This window comes from Leiobunum rupestre, chromosome 8 (genome assembly GCF_980474605.1).
Source record: "Leiobunum rupestre chromosome 8, qqLeiRupe1.1.hap1, whole genome shotgun sequence".
NCBI lineage: Eukaryota > Metazoa > Arthropoda > Arachnida > Opiliones > Sclerosomatidae > Leiobunum > Leiobunum rupestre.
This window is the reverse complement of record NC_143391.1, coordinates 48,921,605-48,946,979: the sequence shown is the minus strand read 5'-3', so window position 1 is coordinate 48,946,979 and position 25,375 is coordinate 48,921,605. Positions and strand designations below refer to the sequence as shown.

The following is a 25,375-nucleotide window of genomic DNA, read 5'->3' as shown; positions in this document are numbered from 1 at the left end:
CTGCGCTCTCTTAGTTATAGCCCCTAAAATAATTAAAGCCCCAACGATACTTAAATTACTACCCAAATCTTCCGGAAAAAGCCAAATAAAATTCCATCTCCCTCTTGAAGCTAGAAAAGAAATGCCCAATAAAATACCTACATCCCGCACACGATTCACTAGAACCGTGATTATCCCAGAATTATAAGATTTCATATTAGGATAAAAAAGTATTAAGCAATAAGAAATCAACCAAGCCCATCCCACCCCAACAACAAAGATACTAAATTAGGACTTAGAACAAACAAACCCATTCTTAAGACAAATAAAATTACCAAGTAAGAAAACCGCCTAAAATTTAAGTCGGCCCCTATATTTCTTCTATAAAAGAGGACAAATCTTCTGATAGTCAACACAACAGAGAGAAAAAATAAACCTAACCAATCAAACCGGAGCATAAAACTTATCCCAGCACTACGCTCATATAAAGAATACTCTAAAACAAAACTTTTACCACTTATTAGTAAATTTATCCCAAAAAATAACACCCGCAAACAAAACACGCTCAATAACATAAATCAAAATTTAAAAATATTCACTACCTAAAAACCTCATATTATCTTCAACACCACAAATTTGAAATTTTTCTTAAACTATTTAAGGCTAAAAAACATCTAACTTCAAAATTAGGTATAAAAGAGGAATAATATGTACTAAAATAATAAAACTCTCTCTCTTAAATCAAGACAACCAAAGAAACTATAACTACACAATGTTGGACCAAAGAAAAAAAACAAAGAATATGCTGCACCCAAAAAAATATTAGGCCCAAAGGGACTATACAGGGTCTTTTTTTTTGCTCGGAAAAGTGTTTTTTTTCAAAAACTATTTATAGTACCGATTTCAAATTTGGAAGGTCAATTCTCTATACCGGGGGACATCAGTTTGAGAAATTTGAGCGTTTTCGGTAATGTTTTTCACCAATTTTGAAAAATTATTTTTCGACCACTAGGTGCGAGATAAAAAATTTCTATTATAAAGTTGTAGGCCGTCATCGAAAACCCTTAAAAATTGTTCACTCGACGAAAAACAACTTATTTATCAGTGAAAATTCGAGCTTGAAAAATTTACAAGTTGGTGAAGCCAAATTACGATTGTTTGAAACGATAATTGAAAAGGGAACAAGTCTAATACAAACGTAGTAGAGTTTTCACACTTGAAAAAATGTACACGTTTGGTTTTTAAATGCAGATATTTTATTCACATAAATTTTTACAAAACATTTTCAATAATATCACCATTGGCTGCAACACAGGTTTGTGCGCGGACAATTAAGCTCTCAAACGCTTTCTCTACCATTTCTGGTGTGACGTCTCGGCAAGCACTGATTATTCGTCTAATGAGTTCCTCCCTAGTTTCAATGGGCGTGGCGTATACCTTTGCTTTAACGAATCCAAAGAGAAAATAATCCAGCGGTGTTAGGTCAGGTGACCTTGCTGGCCAATGCACTGGACCATTTCTCCCTATCCACCTTTCAGGAAACTCGTTGTTGAGGTGCTCAGTTACTTGCCGGGAAAAATGCGGAGGGGCGCCATCTTGCTGAAACCACAACTGACGTCTTTCAGCCAATGGAAGGTCGTCGATTGCGTCACTCAGTTCGTTCTGTAGAAAATGTAAATACCTTTGGCCGTTGAGGTTCGTCGGCAGGAAAAAGGGACCAATCAAACGGTTTCCAACAAGTCCAACCCAAACATTGACCCGTTCAAATTGAACCTGGTGATGATATTCAAAACCCCAATGTGGGTTGATGTCAGACCAAAGATGGCTGTTTTGATGATTAAAGGGCCCATCTCTAGAAAATGACGCTTCGTCGGAGAACAAAACATGGCGCAAAAATTGTCTATCTTCTTGGACAGCATTTAGTAACCAGTTGCTAAATTCATAACGTCTTTGATGGTCTCCGTCAATTAGTCCTTGGTGGAGCGTAGCTCTGTATGGGTGATAGCGATTCTTACGAAGAATTTTCCACACACGATTTGCAGAACAACCCAAATCAGCAGCGGCGTTAGCGCAACTGTGACGAGGATATGCCACAAAGTACGCGAGTACATTGTTCTCGAAGTCTAAATCCGGTTGACCCAATCCGCGAAACCTAGGTTGCAAGTTACCAAATTGATTGAAATCGTGAATTGCTCGTCCTACTGTATTTACAGATGGTGCTCCATTTGGATGTCTTTCTGCGAAGATTTCAGTCACTCTTCTAAGGTTTTGCGCTGCTTCTCCATAGTAAATGGCAACTATCTCGGTACGCTCAGCTACTGAATAACGAGGCATTGTTCGAAATATTATCAAACACTGATAATAATCTCCCAAAGTTTTCCTTTAAATACCCAATGCATGTTTAGGATTGACCTATAGCCTCGTGTTTTTTAAATCCGGTCGTTTTTTTAACCAAAGTTTCAACTGGATTAGGTAATTCGGTTTCAATTATCGTTTCAAACAATCGTAATTTGGCTTCACCAACTTGTAAATTTTTCAAGCTCGAATTTTCACTGATAAATAAATTGTTTTTCGTCGAGTGAACAATTTTTAAGGGTTTTCGATGACGGCCTACAACTTTATAATAGAAATTTTTTATCTCGCACCTAGTGGTCGAAAAATAATTTTTCAAAATTGGTGAAAAACATTACCGAAAACGCTCAAATTTCTCAAACTGATGTCCCCCGGTATAGAAAATTGACCTTCCAAATTTGAAATCGGTACTATAAATAGTTTTTGAAAAAAAACACTTTTCCGAGCAAAAAAAAAGACCCTGTATATAATCTTTCAACACCCAAAATTACAAAATCAACTCTCCCGCCAAATTCAGAAATGGGGGAGCAGCTATATTTCTTGCACTTAAAAGAAACCATAATAACCCCATAAAAGGGTTTACCAACAACATTTCAGGAATAAACATAAGACTACGTGAGTGTAGCCGTTCATAGACCATATTAATTAAACTAAATAACCCAGAATATGTAAACCCATGGGCAATCATCATAATCACCCCCCCCATTATACCCATATACTCTCAAACTAAAAATTACCCCTAAAAACATTATTATATGACCAACAGAAGAATATGCTACAAGAGATTTTAAATTTCCCTGTGACAAACAAATAACTCTAGCCAAAACACCACACACAATAGAAAAACTTACTACTAACAATTTAAGTCTAAAGAACCTTTAAGTACATTTACAAAGAAAGGTAAAAATCGAATAAGACCATAACCCCCCCCCCCCCCCCCCCCAATTTCAATATAACACCGGCTAGTACTATATACCCAAAAACCGGGGCTTCCACATGTGCCCTAAGGAGTCACAAATCTACCATATATGCAGGCAATTTAACTAAAAAAGCAAAGAAAATTAAAGGAAATATAATTAAATCAAAATCACAATTAATATAATACAGATAGCTATAACCTAAACTCCCCACATCTAACCCAATTAATAAAATCCCAACTAACAATGGCAAAGATCCAAAGATAGTATAAAATAGCATATAAAGGCCAGCACCAACCCTCTCAGGCTGTGAGCCATACCCTACAACAATAACTAAAAGAGGGACCAAAGACACTTCAAAAAAATATAAAATAACATTAAATCATTCACGCTAAATCTCAAAAATTAAAAAATTATAAGAACAAGACCCAAAAAAAGAAACGTCTCCCCCCATTTAAAATAAAGAGTAAGAGCTCAATAAACTTAATACTGTGATTATAACCGTTAAAAACAAAAGAATACAACCTATACTATCCAACCCAACTCCAAAGGAACCCCACTCCCCCAAAGGATAAACGGAAACTATCAATATTTGTCGTGAATAGTGAAATAATAGACGCGCGTTCCTTGCCAATAAAACAGTAAACCTTTAATTATAACGGAATTTTATGGAGAGTCAAAAATCTACACTTCTTATTTGGAAGAAAAACATTTTGTATCTTTTTAAAAACTAAAAAACGTTAGCTGAAAATACACGCGATTTTATCCTCGCATTTTTAAAACGTGCGCGATATAAATGTAAGATCGCGCGGTGGATAAAAATACGAAAACTTTAGGTACATGTGTTTGGAGATTATAAAGTTATATATACAATACTAAACAATACTGTTAAAAGTAATAGATAGGCTACAATAATATAGTACTCTAACAAACCTAAAAAAGGGTCAAAAATAATCTGCATAAAAAATCTTTAACATTGTAACAAACTCATTAAACCAATTATCTCTCCCCCAAATCCTTTAACTAAACTAATCAAAATACCTAGCCCTAAACAGCCTTCACAAACAACAACAAATAGCTACAAAAAGAGAACTAAGCTATCTAACAATATAGGTATAACCAACTCTATTCACAACTATAAGATAACCACTTAATATTAAAAACTCCAATCTCAAGATTATAGATAACAGATGAGAGCGACTTAAAACTAAGCTTATAAACCCCCCAAAAAATTAAGTAAACAAAAAGATTGTGATTTTCCATAATTCTGCTCTAGTAGTTTATTAAAAACATTGGTGTTGTAAACCGAAATTGGCCTTCTAGCTAAACTCAGAAAAATCTAAAATTACTTCAATCCCCAAAACTGATATTATATATTAACTATTTTATGATATTAATCACCCTTCTTATTACCTTTACTCTTCTACTAATTTTATTCTCAAACCACCCTATTACACTAATTGTAGCATTAATTCTTTTTACAATTAGTTTAGCTGTTAAGGCATTTTTTTAACTAAAATAAGACTTATCAGCTACATTATCATCTTATTCCTACTAGGAGGACTAATTATTTTATTTTTATATATAGCTTCTCTTTCACCTAACGAGCCTTTCTCAACAGCACAAAATAGGTACCTATTAATAACAACACTCTTCCTCACCCCTACTATTACAATCTTCTATAAACCTCTTCCTTTAAATACAATCACAATCATTAAAATTAACTCCCTAATATTACACCTTGCATGGATAACAAACACACCCTATTCTAAAAAAATTAAATTCCGCATTAATTGATTTACCAGCTCCCTCCAACATTTCTTATTGATGAAATTTTGGGTCACTCCTTATTCTTTGTCTAACCATTCAAGTAGCCACAGGTATTTTCCTCGCAATACATTATACCCCTGACAGTAATAGAGCTTTCAATTCTATCTCCCATATTATACGAGATGTCATCTATGGGTGACTTTTCCGTTTTTCACACGCCAACGGCGCAAGACTATTTTTTGTATGTATTGATATGCACATTGCTCGGGGCATCTACTATGCTTCCTATAAAAACTTAATTACATGAGTTACGGGAGTTGTAATTCTTCTTCTACTAATAGCCTTCCTAGGGTACGTTTTACCATGAGGACAGATATCTTTTTGGGGGGCAACAGTTATTACTAACCTATTTTCAGCAATCTCTTATATAGGACCTAATCTGGATTTGAGGGGGATTTTCAATTAATAACGCTACCCTAACTCGATTCTTCACCTTACATTTTCTATTTCCCTTTATTTTAATTGCCCTAATTTTATTCATATTGTATTCCTCCACCAAAAAGGCTCTTATAACCCATTAGGACTAATTAGAAATTAAGACAAAATTCCATTCCACCCTTATTTTTCAATTAAGGATATTTTAGGCTACACAATTACACTCTCAATTTTTATTATAGTCATCCTAATTGATCATAATTTCTTCAATGACTCAGAAAACTTTAATCGAGCTAAACTCCTTGTTACACATCCCCATATCCAACCTAAATGATATTTTTTATTTGCTTATGCTATTTTACGCTCAATTCCTAATAAATTGGGGGGCGTTCTAGCTTTAATCTCTTCGATCTTAATTTTATTAACACTCCCTCTAAGCAGGGCCGGCTCAAGAAATTTTATACACCCGGGCAAGGGGGATTTTAGGCGCCCCTTTTATTTTGAGACTAAATTAAACTACCCCCCCCCCCGGTAAAAAACATTCATTGCGGTAAAGCGGCGGGCTCTGATGGAATTTACGCGGAGTGTTTAAAAAATTTGGGTCCCAAAGCAAGAAGCTGCCTGTTACGTTTGTTAAATACGTGTCGAGAGGACCGAACGGTCCCCACTGAATGGACCGAAGCGCGAGTTACACTAATCTATAAAGGGGGCGACAAACCCAAAGACGAATTGAACTCTTATAGACCAATAGCTGTTACGTCGGTAATTTACAAGATATACTCTATGATGATACGGGAGCGACTGAGCACAAAACTTGAAGACAACAATTTATTACACGAGGCGCAAGGTGGTTTCAGAAAGGACCGGCGTATAGCGGACAATCTTTTCGTGCTCACTCATTTAATCGAGATTTCCAGGCACCGCGGGTTAAACCTTTTCCTAGGTTTCATTGACATTGCTAAAGCGTATGACAGTATCGACCGACCTCGCCTATGGAACAGTCTCGAAGGGAAGGGAGTTACCTCGGAGAGTATAGAGTTATTAAAAAGTCTCTATAGTAGTTGCAGTTACACATACACCCTTGATACTTTCTCCACTGGACCCATTGAAAGCAAGATCGGATTACGCCAAGGGTGTCCACTCTCCCCGTTACTTTTCGTCATTTTTCTGGATGAACTAGCTATCAAATTGTCCTCGTTAAGAGTGGGTGCTTCTCTTCCTAAGTACGACGACCAGGAATACTTAGTTGATGGCGAATTCACTGTCATACCATGCTTAATGTATGCGGACGATATAGTTTTGTTGGCCAACGGTAGTGCTGATTTACAGTTGTTATTGGATGAGTGTTCAAGGTTTGGAGAGGCGAAAGGGTTGTCTTTTAGTATTGAAAAATCGAACGTTCTGCCGCTCATTTCAGCGTCATCTACCTGTACTCGCAATTTCGTTCTACAGCGGAAGGAAATAAAAGTTGTTGATTCGTATAAGTATCTGGGAGTCGTATTTTCATCAGGAATAAATTATTTGGAAAAATGGGAATCAGGCTTGGTGGCTAAAGGAAACAAACTCCGCTGGATGACTCGAAATTTAGCTTCAAATTCGTACAATTCCTATTCGGTTGCGAGAACTCTGTGGAAGACTGTCGCTGTCCCCGTGCTCACCTACGCCAATGAAGTTCTTGACATTTCGAAAACGGTGCAAGACTCTCTCGACTACGCTCAGTGCGAGGTCGGTCGTTACGCGTTAAGTGCTGGACCCATGGCGGCGCACGCGGCCATCAAAGGTGAAATGGGCTGGAGCCTCATGGTTGAACGTGAAGCCCGAAGCAAATTGAAATACCTTGGACGGTTGAAGTTTATGTCCCCAAGCCGGATTGCTAAGAAGGTTTACATCGTCGCGCGTAACACGAGCCATTTTGTCCCCCGTTTTAAACGACGAACAGCTAATCTCGATCGGGCTTATGGTGTTGGTACGGAACGGTTTAAGGCACTCACGGAGGCTCAGTGGAATGTGTATGTCGATCGAGACGTAGACAGGAACGCCGAAGCAAAGTGGGAAAAAAAGGTCGCGAATCACAGGTCTCTCCAGATTTACAAGAACAAAGCCAAGCCGAGCAATGAAGATTTCTACGACGGGAGTTTGTCGAGTGGTCTTCTCTTTCAAGCGCGGACAGGAGCCCTTTTAACCGGCGATAGGTGCGAACAGCTCTTTGGCAGCTCCAGTCGTTGCGTACAGTGCGGAGCTGAAAGAGAAACGCTAGAACACGTCCTTCTGGAACGCCCGGCCCTGGCGATTTTTCCGGAGATCGAAGACTGGAGAGAGGGGTCCTTTTATCTGCCCTTGGAAAACATCATGGGGTTTACGGATAGCGAGTGGAACCCGCCATTTTTAAAACATCTCCTCACTAAATGGTTCTGGCAAAAGAAGTCGGCAAGAGATCTCGCTGAGAGTAGCGGATGAAGACTCTAAATATTTCTTTTTCTTTTTATCAATTGTTACGTATTGTATTTTTTAAATTTTGCTCCTCAAAATAATTGCTGGTTGTGCTCCCCAAAGCGGAGCCGCCCTGTTTTAAAAGGGCGCGTTGTATACCGCGAACCGAATAAATCCATTCATTCATTCATAACCATGTCCATGTTATAAATTTACCGTTTTCATAACAATAAATAATCCCTTTAATCACTTTCTCAATACTTTGTGTAAATAAGCAAAATACTAGTCTCAAATCCATGGGTTTAAAAAGAAACTTAGATCATGAAAATATTCTTAACCCCAAACGTACTTCAATACCTAGGGTCCCTCCTACAGGCTACCACTCCTAAAAGCATATGTAACATAATTACTCATAAGTATGCCACTAGCATTATTTCTTCACTAACGGTTTGTTTCACAGATATTGAGTCATACATACCCTTCGTAATATTTGATATCATATTTTATGTCATATTTGACGTCATCGAATCTCAAATGCCGATAATACCGTCGCCCAAATAGCTTTACGTCTGATAAACCGACGGCCATTATTTTAGTAAACAAACCGGTTTGAACAACCAAGGCTTGGGAGCTAAAATATAGTGTCAAGTTCTGCTAATGTAATTATTTTGCCAATTAATTAAGTTCTAAAATAAATTTGCATTGTCAAATAAAAGAAGCAGGTTTATTGGAAAAAATAGTTGAAATTCAGGTTGATCTTTTCTGGCGCATTTAAAAGGTTGGAGTCTTTGCAGATTCTTTTGAGCCTAGGCCTAACCGGGCCTAACTCTTCTAGGCTTGGTATGGGATTTAATAACGCTGGTGGAATATCCCACTTCGACTACTTATTTCATTTTCGGAAAGTGATCTCTGAACCGAACCGTATTGGTCATTTTCCTTTTATTTTTCTAAACTACTCAGTATTTAACTTCATCCGCACAAACCGAGCGAGTTTATAAATTTCAATAAAGCTACATTGGGCTGACTAAAATTCCGACGCAAAAAATTCCTTCTCAATTTAGAGGTTTTCCATTGGCTTAAATAAATATTTTAGTAGCCAATAGTGTGATTCCCAAAATTACTGGGATGAATAAAAAGGTTAAAATCTAACGTAGACACGTAGTCCACCTTTTTACTGGTTCGTGGTGAAACAAACCGTTAGTGAAGATTTTTGAATGGAATAAAGGTACAGTGGCATACTACTGAGCAATTATGTTACATATGCTTAAAGGTACGTCTCTAAAATATTCATATAAAGACAGGATATAAGCCAAATTCTCTTAAACCAAAGAATAACAAACTTTGTTAGTCCTGATGAACTAGCTCTATAGTCTGTATGAAACGTTTGGCCGGTTTTGGGCCTATTTGATAGAACGCTTTATTGCTTTAACAACTTAATTAAAACAGTATTTGGCGGGATTTTTTAAGGCCTACACTTAAGAACTTTTTTTAAGCTGTCGCTTTCTTTTCTGCTTCAACGGATTCTCTTAATTTCCTTTTTTATAATCTTAATTCAATTCAACGTGTCTCTAATTAATATCTATCTAACTAAAACTATTTAACTGAAACTAATAAATGGCTTTCTGTGCGTGCGCGTAAAATAGAAGTGACTAACGCTAACCACGGACACACGACAGATTAAGGGGGAAGAATACAGTAAAAGCCTCTTTTTCGTTCAACGTTTAACAATTACATAATTGAATTATATTTTTATTATTAGGCTGAACCTTCCTCTAGTGCTTAAAATAATTTTGATAATTCTGTTCCTGTTTCTCGGCCTTTTGGAGTCGCACCGGGATCTCCGGTGCCAGCTGTGCCCGTTTTATGTGGACCGCTGTGTTCCCGTCGTTCCCCTTTAGGAGCTCTCTCCAAAGGGTATGACTCTTTACCTACGTAGGTAGGGTGTCGGCTGGAGTTGCTATAGCATCCACTCTTAATCCCACGGCTGTGTGCGAAGTGAGGATTGGTCCAACCATTGCTGCACCTTTTGCTGGGTTGAGTGGTTTGCGTCAAAGGTGCGACCATCAGTAGTAGGGTACTACTACCCGAGGGGCTAACCACTTCCCGTAATCGGTGTTCACCCTAACTGTAATCTTCGGTAATCTTTTGAACTCATTTGTAATCCCGTAATCATTTGCAATTTTCGTACTCATCTGTAATCACGCGTATTCATTGGAATTACCCCGTACTTAATTACTCATCTGTAACAATTTTAAAGATTTGGGTTGCCTGTTTACTCATCGTAATCATTATGTTCTCATCCTAATCATTCTGTACTCATCGTAATCATGTGTACTCATCTGTACTCATTATTGATTACGTAATTGGTGTACAGGCAAATTCTTACTGGCTAGCCCCTCGCTGGATTTGTCACCTGTCCGGGCTTGGGGACGCTGGCGTAGGGCACTATGATGATAGGCTTCCGGTGGTATGGCCCCTGTTGCTAGGTACACCGGGCTAAAAATTCTGACACCCTTCTATTCTTGTACTATCGCCCAACCACTGTTTCTTCTTCATATTATATTCCCTGGTTTATAATGAAAATACCAGGAAAATGCTTTATCCGTCAGAACTATGCACCGTAATTTTATGGTTTATTTACTATTGTAAAAAAATAGTCGCAAAAAACGTTCATCGACGATGTTGGACATTTTGGCTGGTAAAACAGTTTGTATTTCCAATTAGCTAAAGATTTTTCAAATTGTTATGCTTTCATTAAAATTTTTATAAACAAATCCGATTCTTGGTAAACCAAAAAGGCTCACAACTCAATTTCGGCGCCCCTCTCAAACCGGCGCCCCGGGCAGTTGCCCGGCCCTTGAGCCGCCCCTGCCTCTAAGAAAAAGAAAGTTTCAAGGGCTTCAATTCTACCCGTTAAACCAAATTATATTCTGAAGTTTTCTTACGCTATCGCTAGTTATTCTACTAAATGTATTGGGGCCTCCCCAATTGAAGAACCTTACCTCAATTTAGGACAAATTTTTACAATCGCATACTTCGGCTTCTTCTTATTAAACCCTCTAGCTAGAAAAATTCAAGATAACAGACTAAACTAATCGTTTAGCTTAATAATAGCAATTTGCTTTGAAAGCAAAATATAGGTAACCTAATGATGTATATGATTTCAAACTAGATCTCAAAACACCCTCAGGAAAAGAGATATAGGAAGGAAAAACATTCTTATACTATTACCTGACATAAGCCCTATTTAAATTCTAAATTTAACTCAATCTATCTGACAAAGTAATTTAAGAATACTTAAACTAGCACCCTATACAAAAATCCAAAATAACCCAAAACTAAAGGTAAGATACACTTTCAAGCTAACATTATTAATTTGTCATAACGATAACGAGGAAAAGAACCCCGCACCCATAGAAAGAAAAAAATAACCATGAATAAAACTAAAAACAATCCATATTAAAAAACAAGTAGCAGCTAAGCAAACTTATGAAGATAATATGACCATACTCTGCAATAAAAATTAAAGCAAAACCCCCAGAACCATACTCTACATTGAACCCAGATACCAGTTCAGATTCCCCTTCGGCAAAATCAAAAGGGCTACGGTTAGCTTCTGCAAGACAAGATAAGAGCCACACACCCAATAAAACTAATAATATATAATAATATATATTTTTTTCTATCAAACGTCCGAAGCTTACGCAATAAGATCAAAGACTAGACAGTCTTCAATGATGAACATTTTGACGTATTTGGTCTCACTGAAACTTGGCTCGACTCCTCGGTACTGGACTCGGAAATCTTCCCTCACGACTACGTTACCTTTCGTAACGACCGCCCTACACGTGGAGGTGGTGTTCTGCTTGCCATTCATGACTCGCTGCATCCTCTTCCAGTCGAAATTCCCGCCGAGTTGCTAACGACTGACGATGGCATTCATATTGAGGCGGTTTTCTCAACGTGTACATGTGGCACACGTACTGCTGTTGCCGGCTGCGTTTATTGTCCACCTCGAGCTTCCGTCACTTACATGGCCGTGCTGTGTGACCTCCTGGGCTACCTGCATGAGGCACTTCCTCCCCACGACGTTTTCATCTTATTGGCAGATTTCAATCTCCGTGTTGACTGGTCGAATCCGAACCCTCATACGGCCCAGGAGAAACTATTTACCGATACTGTGTTGGGCCTTTGTCTTCAACAAACTGTAGCGAGTGGTACGACTCATAAATAAGTCTGCCTAATATTTAAGTTCAACTGAAATTACGCTTAATCTGGATTAGGCAAATCGATCCCTGCCACAAAAGGTAATAAAATCCGGGTAATAGCCAGGCTTTCACCATTTGGGCCTGCTACTAAATATAAAATAATGTCTAGGGGTATGTTTAGGTAATAATAGAATACTAGTTATATGAAGGTTGCCAAAATACGTTTTAATAAAAAGAAATAATAAAGTTAATTAACATTTACGAACATAAATCCTACTTCTAAAAGCTAACTTAAGAACAACGAGCATTACGCGACATTTAAATAGAAATACCGACAATAACTGAAATCAATTAATATTTAAAACATTTTAGAATGAATGGAGTTCGATCGAATTAGTTGAAATTGGGTTACGCAGCTTAACCAATGTAATCAACGTGTGTGAAGAGTGGTTTGATACTTAAGTTTGCACTGTGGTCATCTTGAGTTGAACGCCGTCCCGTAATCACTGAAATCCTCGAAAGTATGTCGGGTTCCACGGCGGTTGAACACGCTGGATTCGGCGTCGAGGCGTAGATCACCGGTCGCGTCTTGTAGGATCGCGAGGGTTGTGGTCACTTTTCGTATCGTCCGGCCGACGGCGAATTTTTAGAAGTCCCGAAATAGTTCGCGGGAACATCCGCGCGGCACTAGGCTACAGCCGCAGTCAAAGAATTAGCACTCAACTCGAACCAGGGCAAGACTCTTCTTCCCTTCTCTTTTGTAAAAAACCACCGATCAAGACTCGGTTTTTGTTATTACCCCAATCGGCCTTCCCGTTGGACAGGGGATTTCGGCCGATTGCAACACAATACGGGTGTCTGTGTTTCCCGCGTACTTGAACTCTGGTAAAACCACTTTCTCTTTACACACAATCACGCGACACTCTTTATATATATCTACAACAAAATACAGAAACGGTTTGGCAACCTTCATTTCAAGGATCTAAGTATACGAGGGGGGGAATAGCGAAAATAGTAAAGAAACCGTCAATCCCAGAAAATACCCATTAGTACAGGAAATTGACGCACCTGGCCAGATAAGCGTAAATTTCCAACAAGTTGGCAAGCCAAAATATACCTCTCCTCGGAAGAATTGTCCCTAGTGGTATTAATTTCTCGAGATAACCCTTAAAGATATATCTCCGCAATTTAGAGTTATTTGTTAAAAATATTAACCCATTTCTATCCCGCCCGGTATAAAATTTTTATTATAATTAAAATAATTGAGACGAAACGACCAATTTTAATTTATTCAGAATATCATAAGTTAAGTAGTTACAACAGTAAGTTAGACGTACTATAACAATGCACAATTGAATTAAACCCTTTTACAGAACAAGTTTATCAGTTAAATATAATACGAAGCAAATTTTAATGAAAGAAATATCTACAGAGGCTTTTTGGAATTACTCGCTTACGAAATACTTGCCGCATCTTTAACGCTCATTTTATTTCAACACTCGCCCTTGATGAAGATACCGTAGATATCTGGTAGTGGACGACTCGTTCACTTCCTGTTGACGTTGTGACGCATACCACATGAAAAAGACCAATGCCGTCCAATTTCCAATATCATATAATGACTCGCACACCCAAGAAATCATTGACTGCGTTAGAAATCGTAGATATCCAAATATCCACACCAAATGTATTTACAAGAAGCAAAAACCTTACCATCAACAAAGCACAGAGAGCCACTTGACTAACCGCCAGCTCTTAAAGCAATTAACGTTAAATTATCTCCTTTGAATTAACAGAACTATATATAGGTCGTTAAGAAAGTGGACCACCCACAGGGTCTACCCTTTAACCCTCTAATCTCGGCTGACTGCGCTAAAACAAGATTTAACCTTTAAAAAATACCAGATTAGGCCTTCATAAATTCATTAATAAAATAAGACTTTATTACCTATTATGCTTACGATGCCTGTCTTAATTTCAGTGAATCTAAGCAGCTATCGGTGGTTCTGTGGTAGAGCGCTCGACTGCCAAGCCGAATGGTCTGGGTTCGAAACCTGGGTGGCGCATTTGTTTTTAATCAATAGAGAAACGCTAAATTAGAATTTCTTCGATGCAATAATTTCAATTTCAATTCTATTTCAATTAAACCAAAATTTCGTACTCTATTAAATACGCTTCCGATAAAGCTGAAGGTCTAATTTTCAATAAGGCGTAACAAGTGTCGGTGGTTCTGTGGTAGAACGTCCGCCTGTCAATCAGGAGGTCTCGGGTTCAAATCCCGCCCGATGCGATCGCAAATTGATACTAAGACGAATACCGTGTACAACTGGTGGAAACCCTGCCATTGGACGTTGAGAGGTAGCATTACACTCAGCACTCGGTCCGTCCCAAAGTCATTAAGAAGAAGTTGGAGAGAAAACGCCCATATAAACACAACAGACTCAACATGCACATCCATCAGAACACAAACACAACACTCACAACCTACGCATAAACATTACAAAAACCGTAATACACCAAACCGTCACGACGGTGAGCGAAAAAACACCATCCAAACCAAACCGCAAATGCATCCGTTAACGCTCACCGTCACACGGTGGTTTTGCCAACCCTTTGAGAAACTGGGTACGCAGTGATTACACTTTGCACCGAAAATGCGAACGCGTTCGCAGTCCTGACAGACAGACAGACCCACCCACAGACCCACCCACAGACCCACAGACAGACACGGTCGTTGTATAACCCCTCCTAGGGGACTTTGTCCCCTCGGAGAGGTAAAAAGGGGCTAAGCCCAAAATCTCTTTCAAATGACCAGCATTCAGAAAGAACTAAAATAGGCCTAGTCCAGTAGCTAGGATTTAACTCTGATTTAATTTGACCTAATTTCACGTTACAAAACAGTAACTACGCCGACTCGAGGCGTTAATTTACTTGACCTGGTTTTCATTAACGACCTGCGATTTATCAATGACGTTCACACAAGAGACAACCTGCCAGGATGTGATCACTTTGCGGTTTCTGGGACCTTAAACTTCCCGCGGCCATTTGTGCAGAAAATTAATCGCACTATCCTCAACTACAAGGATCTATCACCGGGTGACCTTGTTTCGACCGTCTGTTACACTCCATGGGACATTGCGTTTTCCTCGAACGATATTGATGAAACTTGGGAACTTTGGCTCGACATCTTTTGGGCATGTGTCCAGGACACTTTACCTTCTGCTGCCATTCGCGGGAAGAAACGTTCGCCCTGGATTACGGGTGAAAGCCACGTTAAAAAATCGCTCTTCACGAAAGCTAAGAAAACACAAAGATATTCTGATTGGCTGCGTTACAGGAACTTTAGCAACACCCTACGAAGAAAGTCCAGAGAAGCTTATGACCGCTTTGTGTCGCACCTTCACGACACTATTGCCACGTATCCGAAACGATTTTGGAGTTTCGTTCGGTCAAAATCCCAGCTTCCTCCTCCATCGTCTTTTAAAGTTCAGGACAGACTACTTTCGTGTCCGCTGGCCATTGCGACGGCCTTTTGCGATTTCTTCTATCGAAGCTTTACTAAGCCGGACCTTGATTTGACTCTCCCTAGTCTTGGGCCGAGTACGGATAGTTTCTCAATTGGTTCTATTGAATATTCGGATGTTGCATCTGCCTTGAAACGTTTGAAAACCGGATCCGCCTGCGGACCTGATGGTATAACTCCCAGGCTTCTACAGATAATGTGTCCTGCTACATGTATAATTGACCCACTTGTCAATTTATTCAATTTGTCTCTCTCAACGTCATCCCTTCCTTCGGCCGGGAAACTGGCTAACGTCGATCCAGTTTACAAGAGATCTGGCAAGCGAAATGAGATATCCAACTACCGCGCGATATCTCTGACCTCCGTTGTTGGCAAATTACTGGAGTCGATTATTAACGATAAGCTAAATAAATACCTGGAAGACAATTCGGTTATCCCGGCCTTTCAGTATGGTTTCCGACAGGGTCTATCGTGCACGCGTCAGCTCCTTCACTCGTTCCACGAATGGTCGTCGTTACTCGATGAGCGTAACCCGCCTGACATACACGTGGTCTCATTTGACTGGTCAAAGGCAATTGACTCAGTTTGCCATAGGCGTTTTTTGTTTAAACTCAAACGAGCTGGTGTCAGTGAGGTCCTTCTGAAGTGGATTAGAGATTTCTTAAGCAATCGCTTCCAACGTGTTGTTTATCGCGGTGAGTTCAGTTCTTAACGACCGGTTATTTCTGGTGTACCTCAAGGCTCGATACTAGGACCACTACTATTCAACTTGTTTGTCCCTGATCTTCCATCAGCTCTGACTGGTAACTGTTCCCTTTACCAATACGCCGACGACAGTAACATTTCGATCGCGATTCGTTCTGCGGCTGACCGTATATTGTTGCAAGATATTGTTTCTCGGGTCTTTCAATGGGGAGTTGCTCAACATCAAGAAATGCAATTTCATGGTAATCACTAGAAGAAATACGCAAAAGGACGATGTCTCCTACAAAATCAGCGGTGTGGCTATTACTTGCGTTAATAAAATGAAGATCCTCGGCGTCTTAATATCGAGGGACCTTAAATGGGCGTCCCATGTCAACCACGCTTGTAATCGGGCCCGTCGTTTGTGTGGACTCATTCGTCGTACTACCGGTCATACCCGCGCATCCGTCACGCTCTTTCGTTCAATGTGTTTACCAGTTCTTGAATACGCCTCTCCTGTTTGGAATTCCTATCTGAAAAAGGACGTTGCCGCGTTGGAACGTGTTCAGCGATCGTTTACTCGTTTTTACCTGAAGTCGCCGTAACCAAACTACCCTGGCCATGTCTCTTACGATAAATCACTAGCGACCATTTGTCTTTTACCATTATCTGTTCGTAGAGATGTTTTTGAAATTGATCAGAGATACGACTTTCTATCTAAGCGACTTTATGACTGTCAGTATTCGACAATCTGGCCCTTCATACTACATCAAGTTTGCTAGATGCTTAGCCCTGGATCACTCATTTTTCTTCCGGAGTGCTAGAACCTGGAACACGTTGCCCACAGACATCATTGAGGCCTCTGCTCAGTTATCTATCCTGCATTTTCGCTCTTTAGTGTCTGAATTTCTTTTGACAAATTGGCTGAATCAAAATTCTTAACTTGCACTCTCCTTTTTTATTTAATTCTTAAATTATTTTTTAATTGATTTTGTATCTATTCATTTCGAATATTTTTTTTATCTCTTGTTTGTTTTGTCCCGGTAACCACCACGAATAGGCTTTGCCTCTGTGGTTGCCAGCAATGCTTATGTTTTTGCAAAATAAATATTATTATTAAAAGACCTAATACTAAAGAGAACTCCCAACTCTCTACCAAATTAAAGCTACCAACTAACTGAACAATACTTAATAAAATTAAAGCCAAACTTACCTCGTAAGAAATGGTTTGAGCCACAGCTCGGTAGCAACCTAACATTCTATAAATAGATTTAGTTCTCCAACCAGCCCCCAAAAGAGAATAAACACCCAAACTCGACAAAACTAGAAAATAAATAAAACAATACTGGTAAAAAAAACAACGCCCCCTAAGCTAAAAATAAACCTACTACCGGTCTTAAATAAAAATTCATTTTATTTGAATACAAGGGCCAAATCTGCTCTTTAGTTATTAATTTTAAACCATCCGAAAAAGGCTGTAAAAGACCTGAATATACCCTAAAACTTTACGTTCCAGTAAAGTAAAGAAAGCCACACTCACTAGAAGACACACTAATATCCCCACTGGTTTAAGGGGTTTTCCCCCGAGGTCTTCGGTTTCCCCTTCCATAAACACTTGTCGAGGTTAACGGTAATAGTTAGTGTAGGGAGCTGTTGGCTCGTTCGCGTGGCATGCAGGGCTTGCTACCACCCTCCTACGCATTGTAACCCGGCCACCTGAATTAATGGCTTCAAAAGTCACTTGATGACTTAGGCCTAAGGTGGTGCCTTGGGTATTAGCCTAGCTGATTATTATTATTATTATATCGAAGTATAGCTTAAAATTAACAAAATTATTATAAATGAAGCTAAAATTCAACGCACTAATCGGCCATATTAACCAAATAAATTTTTACTAATTAGTCTATAAATAATTCATAGATTCTGGTCCTTTCGTACAAAGAAACTTTTTAAAAACTATAAATAGAAACCAACCTGGCTTAAACCGGTTTGAACTCAAATCATGTAATTTTTTAATAGTCGAACAGACTAACTAGTAAAGCTTCTTCATCTTACAAATTAATTAATTCAACATCGAGGTAACAAACATACTCTTCGATTAGAACTCCAAAAATATATTATACTGTTATCCCTAAAGTAACTTAATCTTATTTCATTATCTTATCTTCATTAGTTTTAATTGAACTTAGTTTATTAGCTACCGCCCCAGTATAATTAATGTAGCTATAAAACTAAATCAATTAAGCTTTATAGGGTCTTATTGTCCCATAGACTAATTCTAGCATTTAAAAAAAATTTAAGTTCAAAATATTTGAAAAAGACCAGATCTCAATTAAAAACCAAATGATTATGATACCTTAGCACAGTCAGGCTACTGCGGCCCTTTAGTTCAACCAGGGGGCAGAATTTACTTTAAATAACTATTCTTAAATAAATGTTTTTGATAAACAGTTAAGGTAAATGGTTGCCGAGTTCCTTTATTAAACTTAAATTAAAACTAATTCAACTAAAACTTAACCAAAAAATAGCAAGTTCTTATCTCTACCAATTAAATCATTATGAACAATTTTTTTAAACTAAAATCTTCTCTTTATAACCCTTTAATTCTTAACAAAAAAAATGTTATTAAACAACAAGCCACTATTACAATATTTTGATAGAAACAGTGACTAAAGGTTTTAACATTGAAACAATACTAATAGAGATTATGTTACTTGTGGTAAAAACGAATTTGGCAGAATCTGTTGAGGGGTTAAAAGGCGGAAACCTTTTGCTACACCAGTGATTACAGTTTTCTTCACCTATTATCTACTTTAATTGCTTCCATTCTCGTCTCTTTTCCTATACAATATTAATTGTTGTTGAAATTCTCTGCTTTATCGGAGGAATGCCACAAGTTATATTTGACGTCTTTTAGTTTTTCCCAAATAGAATCGAAAATTGCAACCGGCTATAGCTCCTCAACCGTTGGTGGTAGAGCAATGACAGTGACACTTTCTAAATAGGAATCGACCACCCTGAATCAGTGGCGTAGTGAGGTTATTTGGCGCCCAGGGCCAAACTCCCAAATTTGCGCCCCCCTCCCCCCACCTACGCCGGCCCCAATTTCCACCATAAAATTCCTTGTTTTTAAACGAAACCTAATCATTATCAATAACAAAATAGAAGTGAAGAGAAGCACATTGTGAAAAACTAAATGAAAAGAGACTTAAACGGTTTTAAAATTCATCGGGGATTTTTACAAGTCTTGTAAAAATCCCTGAAGAAGGAGGAACAGTTCCTCCGAAACGTTGGATTTTTAAATAAATATATTGTGATTTTTAAAACCGTTTAAGTCTCTTTTCAATAACAAAATAAATATTAATTTAATTGATATATTAAAAAATTTTCAAGTTTCCAATATCCGCTTTTATACTTTAGGCGCCTCTTTGGCACCCCCCTGACCATTGGCGCCCAGGGCGTATGTCCCCCCCCCCCGCCCCCACTCAATACGCCTCTGCCCTGAATCCGAAAATGCCGGTTACAGGGGTGTAACTCCATTATTTGGAGAGTTGTCAAAAACGACATCTAGCGTTTCCGCCGTAACTATTATCGCTTTGCAAAATACGACAACTCCACGTGAAAAGAAATAAAAAAGTATTAAAAATAGCTTGTGGTTTCATTTTTCTATCGTTTACACGTTTCGAGAAAATTTAGGATTAATTAAAAAAATCCCTTTGTCGAAGACTGTACACTCTAAATAAAGATTTCATTTTATTTCATGCCTTTAAAACTATTTAAAAACATAATTTTGGCCATTTCTAATATTTAAACTATTAAATTTTTTTGTTATTGTTACAAATTTCTTTATTTATTTTATTTAAATTAAGATTTAAAAATAGTAGTTAACAATTTTACCGGGATTTAATTGCATTATCGTTATTAATCGCTTGTAATGTTCTCTCGCTAATCATTATTTAGACTTGGCTACGATTTTCGGGTTTTCGGATTCGGAATACCGAATATTAAGTAGTGGATAATGCGAATATGTTCCGGACTTAGGGTCACGCGTGTGAGTCTCCGTTAGGGATTAAAACTAATTAATTTTAAGGGGGATTGTGAGTAACGGTAAAAGGGTGTCTTAATAAAGTCATTATCTCTTACAACAATTTAATATATTTTTGTTTGGTAGAAAATGTACTTTCTCCTTTGTGGCCGCTGCCGTGTTCGAGCACCGTACCAGGTTGAGAAACTATTTTGGGGAAACGACTTTTTCCAGTAGAGATTTGTATTCTGCAGTACCGGTTGGGAGACATTCTAGGTCTGGTTGCTCCCAGTATTTAATGCCATAAATGAGTTTATTGATTGAGAATAAGCCGCTATATTGCAATCTCACGCGTACCAAAATAATATTTCATATGCTTTATAATTACGTTTTCGAATAGAGGTAAAAACGAAAGGGCTTAATCAGTTTGTCGGTTAAGATAGTCAAGAGGAAAAGCTCACTGGCAACTCTATTTTTCGGGAAATATTTAAACGCCGAAAAGCATTCTCAGGCTGAATAATTACTTGAGAAACAAAGTGAGTATTTGTTATTGGTAAATTTTATTTTCCGATTCAATGGAGCATTATTATTTATATAATGAAAGAAAGTAAGTGTTACTTTTTTAAATCGTTTTGATTTTCCCTTAAGCTTTAAGAAGAAAGATAGTTTCCATCGGAATCGAGAATGAAAGACATATAACCATGGACCAAGAAACTAAGTAGCTCACTGTTCTCGGAAGGAATGGCCTTAATCGGAGAGGTAAAAACTAGATCCGAAAAATAAACAATGGAAAGAAAGAGGTGCAAGTCGGAACCAGCGGGGACTCTAGCATCCACTCTATGGGTATCCGTAATGGAGGGTGGTGCTGAAACGGGAGAAAAGAGTCGATTTAAATAAAATTGAATAAGTAACCATGTCAGGTATTTTTAATTAGGCGCGTTTAGTTGGAAATCAGGCCCTGAGCATTGAGTTAAATTTCAAAGCTCCAGAGCTAACCGTTCTCGAGTTTTTAGGAACAGGACACTTATAATTATAGATGCCACAGCTTAATTAGAAAGCCGCGAAATACAGGCGTTTATGGAAGCCTATGATTTCTCCTTAGCAGACAACCCCGCAGAAATGGAAAGCACTGTCAACTCTGAAATTGATGTACTAATCGGGGGGGGGGGATTATTACGGGGAGGTAGCCTCCTCAAATTTTCATAGGTTTAACCAAAGCTAAATAGACCAAGAAACAAAATTGGGGTGGGTAATTAAGGGTCCAACTGGAAGATCCGCAGAAACCACGGATCCCAAATCCTCTTATTTGACAACCGTTATGAAAATTATGATAAAATACGCAAAAAAGTAGATTAGTCCATAATTAAAAGGGACAAAATAGCTAAACCCTCAACAAATTTGAAGAAATTAAAAAACTTACTAATAACTCGTACCAATAGGTCTTCGAGCAAACAAAAAGACGCGAATCTCGGATCAAATAGATCTTCGAGTAATAAACTACATAAAAACTAAATAAAATAGCCAGAAATTCCAACGGTAGACCGGTTTTGTTCTATTTGAAACTCATCAGTACCATGCGGGAAATCTGGCTGGCGACTGTTATATCGAAAATAGAAACTAAGCCTAAACATTAAAAATTTCAAAACGCGTTGCATAGCAACGGAAAGCCGAAAAGGGGGGAGTGTATTCATTATGGACTAATCTACATTTTCGAGTATTTTATCATCCTTCGCAAAGTCCATAGGTGGTTTCTTCTAACTTTACTTATCGTATATACTATTCTCCACCCCACTCCCCCCTTTTCGGCTTTCCGTTTCTATGCAACGCGTTTTGAAATGTTGCACATTTATATCCAACTAAACAACGCCCTCGTATTAGCCTGGCAGTAACCAGTTAGCAACGAAATAATTGTCTCTTTCCAGTCTATTCTAGGAGAGCTTTTCCAGTACACAAAGTTAAATTTCCGCTTTACTTAAGTGAGAACGAGACAAAAGTCCTGTTTCTGCTTGCCACGACCCTTCAACACGGTTTAACCCAGCAAATTAAATTAATGGCCTTCATGACTTAGGCTTAAGGTGGGGCCTGGGGTTTCAGACAATCTGGTTATTCTTATAAAGCACCTCTGCTATAATTTATACATAATATGGTTATTTTAATGTGCGTTTATTTCCAAATTATTAAATTTCAAAACAATTTGGACAAGGCTAAGTTGTAATGAACTTTAAAGCCTTAGCTTATTTCGATACAAATACCAAATTGTGCATTACTGAGAAAAAATTAAAAAAGGGAGTTATAAAGCAAAAAAATTACATGATTCAAGATTCCATTATTGGTCTTTATTGAAATTTACGCTGATTAAAATTGATATTGTGTTAAATTTTTAATTTGTTTGTTGAAAATAAACAATTTTATGTAAACTTTCAATATTGTATTTTAATAAATTCAAATTCACTGTTGTAAATGTTATATTATATTTGTAAAACTTTGGTGTATTTCATTGTTAAACAAAATATATAAAATTGGGAAATTCTGAAAATCTTTGGATGGAGTGTTTCATGCATCTGAGAATGTTGGGGTCCGAAAACTTTCCATCGATAGATAACCGTTTCGCCAAGGGGGAAAATCCCAAAAATTTTCGCTAGTGTTGTACTTTTGTTTGTTACCCGTTCGAAAATTGAGCCAGTATCGAATAGAGCGCGAATCCCAACGGATAGAAAACTTTGTAGTGCTTAAAAACCTAGCAATCGTATAGTTATAGTAGAAATTGTTTAAAGTTTGAATCAAATTTCGTTGTTTAAATTTAAATTAGTTCTTGCCAACTATATTTTTAGTTCGAAATCATTACCTGATAAAGACATACAGTAACTTACGCGCGAAAGAGGAAACGCGAATTGAAGTTACAGACGCCAATGTAGGGGTACACCTTTTATACCCATTATCGAGAGCTTCACTTTTAAAAGATTGATGTTTTAAGGTCCAAAAAGATACCAATTAATATTTCATTTTTATCTTAAAGGGCTCCTTCGGGAGCTTGGCGGAAGTTGGCAGTTGGCCCCGCGGTTTTACACCCCCCCCCCCCGCGTTTTTACACGTCGGGTACTACCTTTCTGAGTGGATGGGGACAAAATGTTTTAGGTAGTGAGTAGGCTGATTGCGAAACGTTGCGAAACATGTGGTACCGGCAACGTGGGGTTATACTTTTGGAAAACAAAACACGTCAAAATTACGGTATCGCGCCATTTTTATATTTGGTTCCTTAGAAGTTATTACATAAAACGTGGAGAATTGTGTACTTGCGGAGAAGCTATTTCATGTTCTAATGGTAAATCAAGCTATGCTGAAAATAAACAGATGTCATGTGACTACTAAACAGTCCAAAACTTCGCGACAGATAAACGTGGATAAAGTTGTATTAAAAACAGATGATAATTATGAACCACTAAGTCAGATATCACCACCGAAGAAAAACTAACAGGTAATCAAAATAATGTTTTAATGGGATTACATAAAAATTTTAATTTCGAATAAATACATTTCCGGTTCTTGACCAAGAAACTCCCAAGGCAGATGATAATTATGAACCACTAAGTCACATATTACTACTGGAGAAAAACCAACAGGTAATCTAAATGTTATAATGTTTTATGAAATTACGTACAAATTTGAATTTCTAATAAATACATTTTAGGTTCTCGACCAAGAAATTCCTGGGGTAGACAGTTTAGACGATTTGAATGTATCAGACTTGACAATATCAGAAATGAAGCTAATTTTGAAGGAAATAAAAAAAGAACACCCATATATCCGCTTACGTATTTTTTTTGGAAGATGAAAGACACAAATCAGATGCACCCAATCAATGGGAGAAAGAGGTCGATGAATTTCTACAAGCCGAAACTGATAGAAATCCTCCTCCACCTGCACCAGGTGGAGATACTGCTTTTCGGTGCAAGTGCAAACCAATGCCAACGCGGCTAGAAAAGAAGTGTTGCGCTAGACGAGTGGGGGAAATTTGCATAACCAACTATGAAAACTTTGACAACATCATTCTAAATAGAGAAGTTCTAGAAATACAAATGGAGCTGCGTCAAACTCTGCTGCATCTTCTAATAGAAGATGGTGATTACAACAAACGTTATCGTTACGCAGCCTACCGACAATATATTTATTGGCAATGGGGTAAACTCGGTGCAGGAAACAAAAAAGTTATTCCTTCATGTGATGTGTGGAAAATACGCGACCATTATCCAAACCCAACTGGAGAGTACACTGGCTACAAACCAAATAGAGTATTGTAAAACATTAATGATGATTTATTTCAATTCAAATAAAAATATTTTATAGCATAAAACATTACTCTACTTTTAATTTGTCAATTCACATTTTGTCAAAGTCAATTTCCTCGTGGTTCATGGCAGAATCAAATTTAGAATATTTTTCCCGTGCTGAAATCAATTCGCATTTAGGAGGGCAAGGGGTCTTTGCAATGTTTTTACGGTTCATTGTTGGTGCGGGATCTTGGGGAAACATGTCAGCAACATTACGTACAACTTCCCCGACATAGTCAGATGCAGCAAATTTTTCGCATATTGGTGGGTTTTAGGGACTTTTACTGGCACTACTGTCCATCTCGAAGTTACTTTTGAAAATTTGGCTTTGGTTCTGAGAAAAGAAAAACCACTTCAATTTGATACATACATTAGGTAAAATTAAAAGTAACCGAATTATTCCATTTTTGTCAACCGCTACTGGTCGGAATATGTTGCTGTTGTAATCAAGAACAGCCAAGACATTTCTGGCAATATATCCTTTCCAACTAAATTACATACATATTAGAATTAAATATAGATTATATATATATATAGAATTAAATGTTTTTAAACAAAAAACACCTACGGATAGTTAATTCTTTTAGGAACATATTTCAATAACATGCTATGATAAGATTCTAGGGCCCCGGTATGTCTGTAATGGAATAAGAATGAATGAGTACTCGTCTTACTATCTTCAATCCTTAGGTGAAACCTATTCACCAGTTTCCCAAAAATCTAAA

General features: G+C 37.8%; 1 protein-coding gene across 1 annotated transcript; it reads left to right on the top strand.

Moving 5' to 3' along the window:
- The first annotated feature begins 11,916 nt into the window (after window positions 1–11,916).
- Window positions 11,917–24,620, top strand: LOC149933589 (uncharacterized). Its single transcript, XM_090157348.1, has 4 exons — window positions 11,917–12,100; window positions 14,993–16,309; window positions 16,355–16,561; window positions 24,151–24,620. The coding sequence occupies exons 1-4, from the start codon at window positions 11,917–11,919 to the stop codon at window positions 24,618–24,620; spliced, it is 2,178 nt and encodes a 725-aa protein (XP_090013474.1).
- Window positions 24,621–25,375: the final 755 nt, after the last annotated feature.

What these genes read in the sequence shown, in the direction of transcription:
- LOC149933589 (XM_090157348.1), top strand. Translation starts at nt 11,917, where the DNA reads ATGGCCGTGCTGTGTGACCTCCTGGGCTACCTGCATGAGGCACTTCCT. An exon ending in CCAACGTGTTGTTTATCGCG is followed by an intron (nt 16,310 to 16,354) that starts GTGAGTTCAGTT and finishes GTGTACCTCAAG; the next exon opens with GCTCGATACTAGGACCACTA. An exon ending in TCAAGAAATGCAATTTCATG is followed by an intron (nt 16,562 to 24,150) that starts GTAATCACTAGA and finishes TTTTTTTGGAAG; the next exon opens with ATGAAAGACACAAATCAGAT.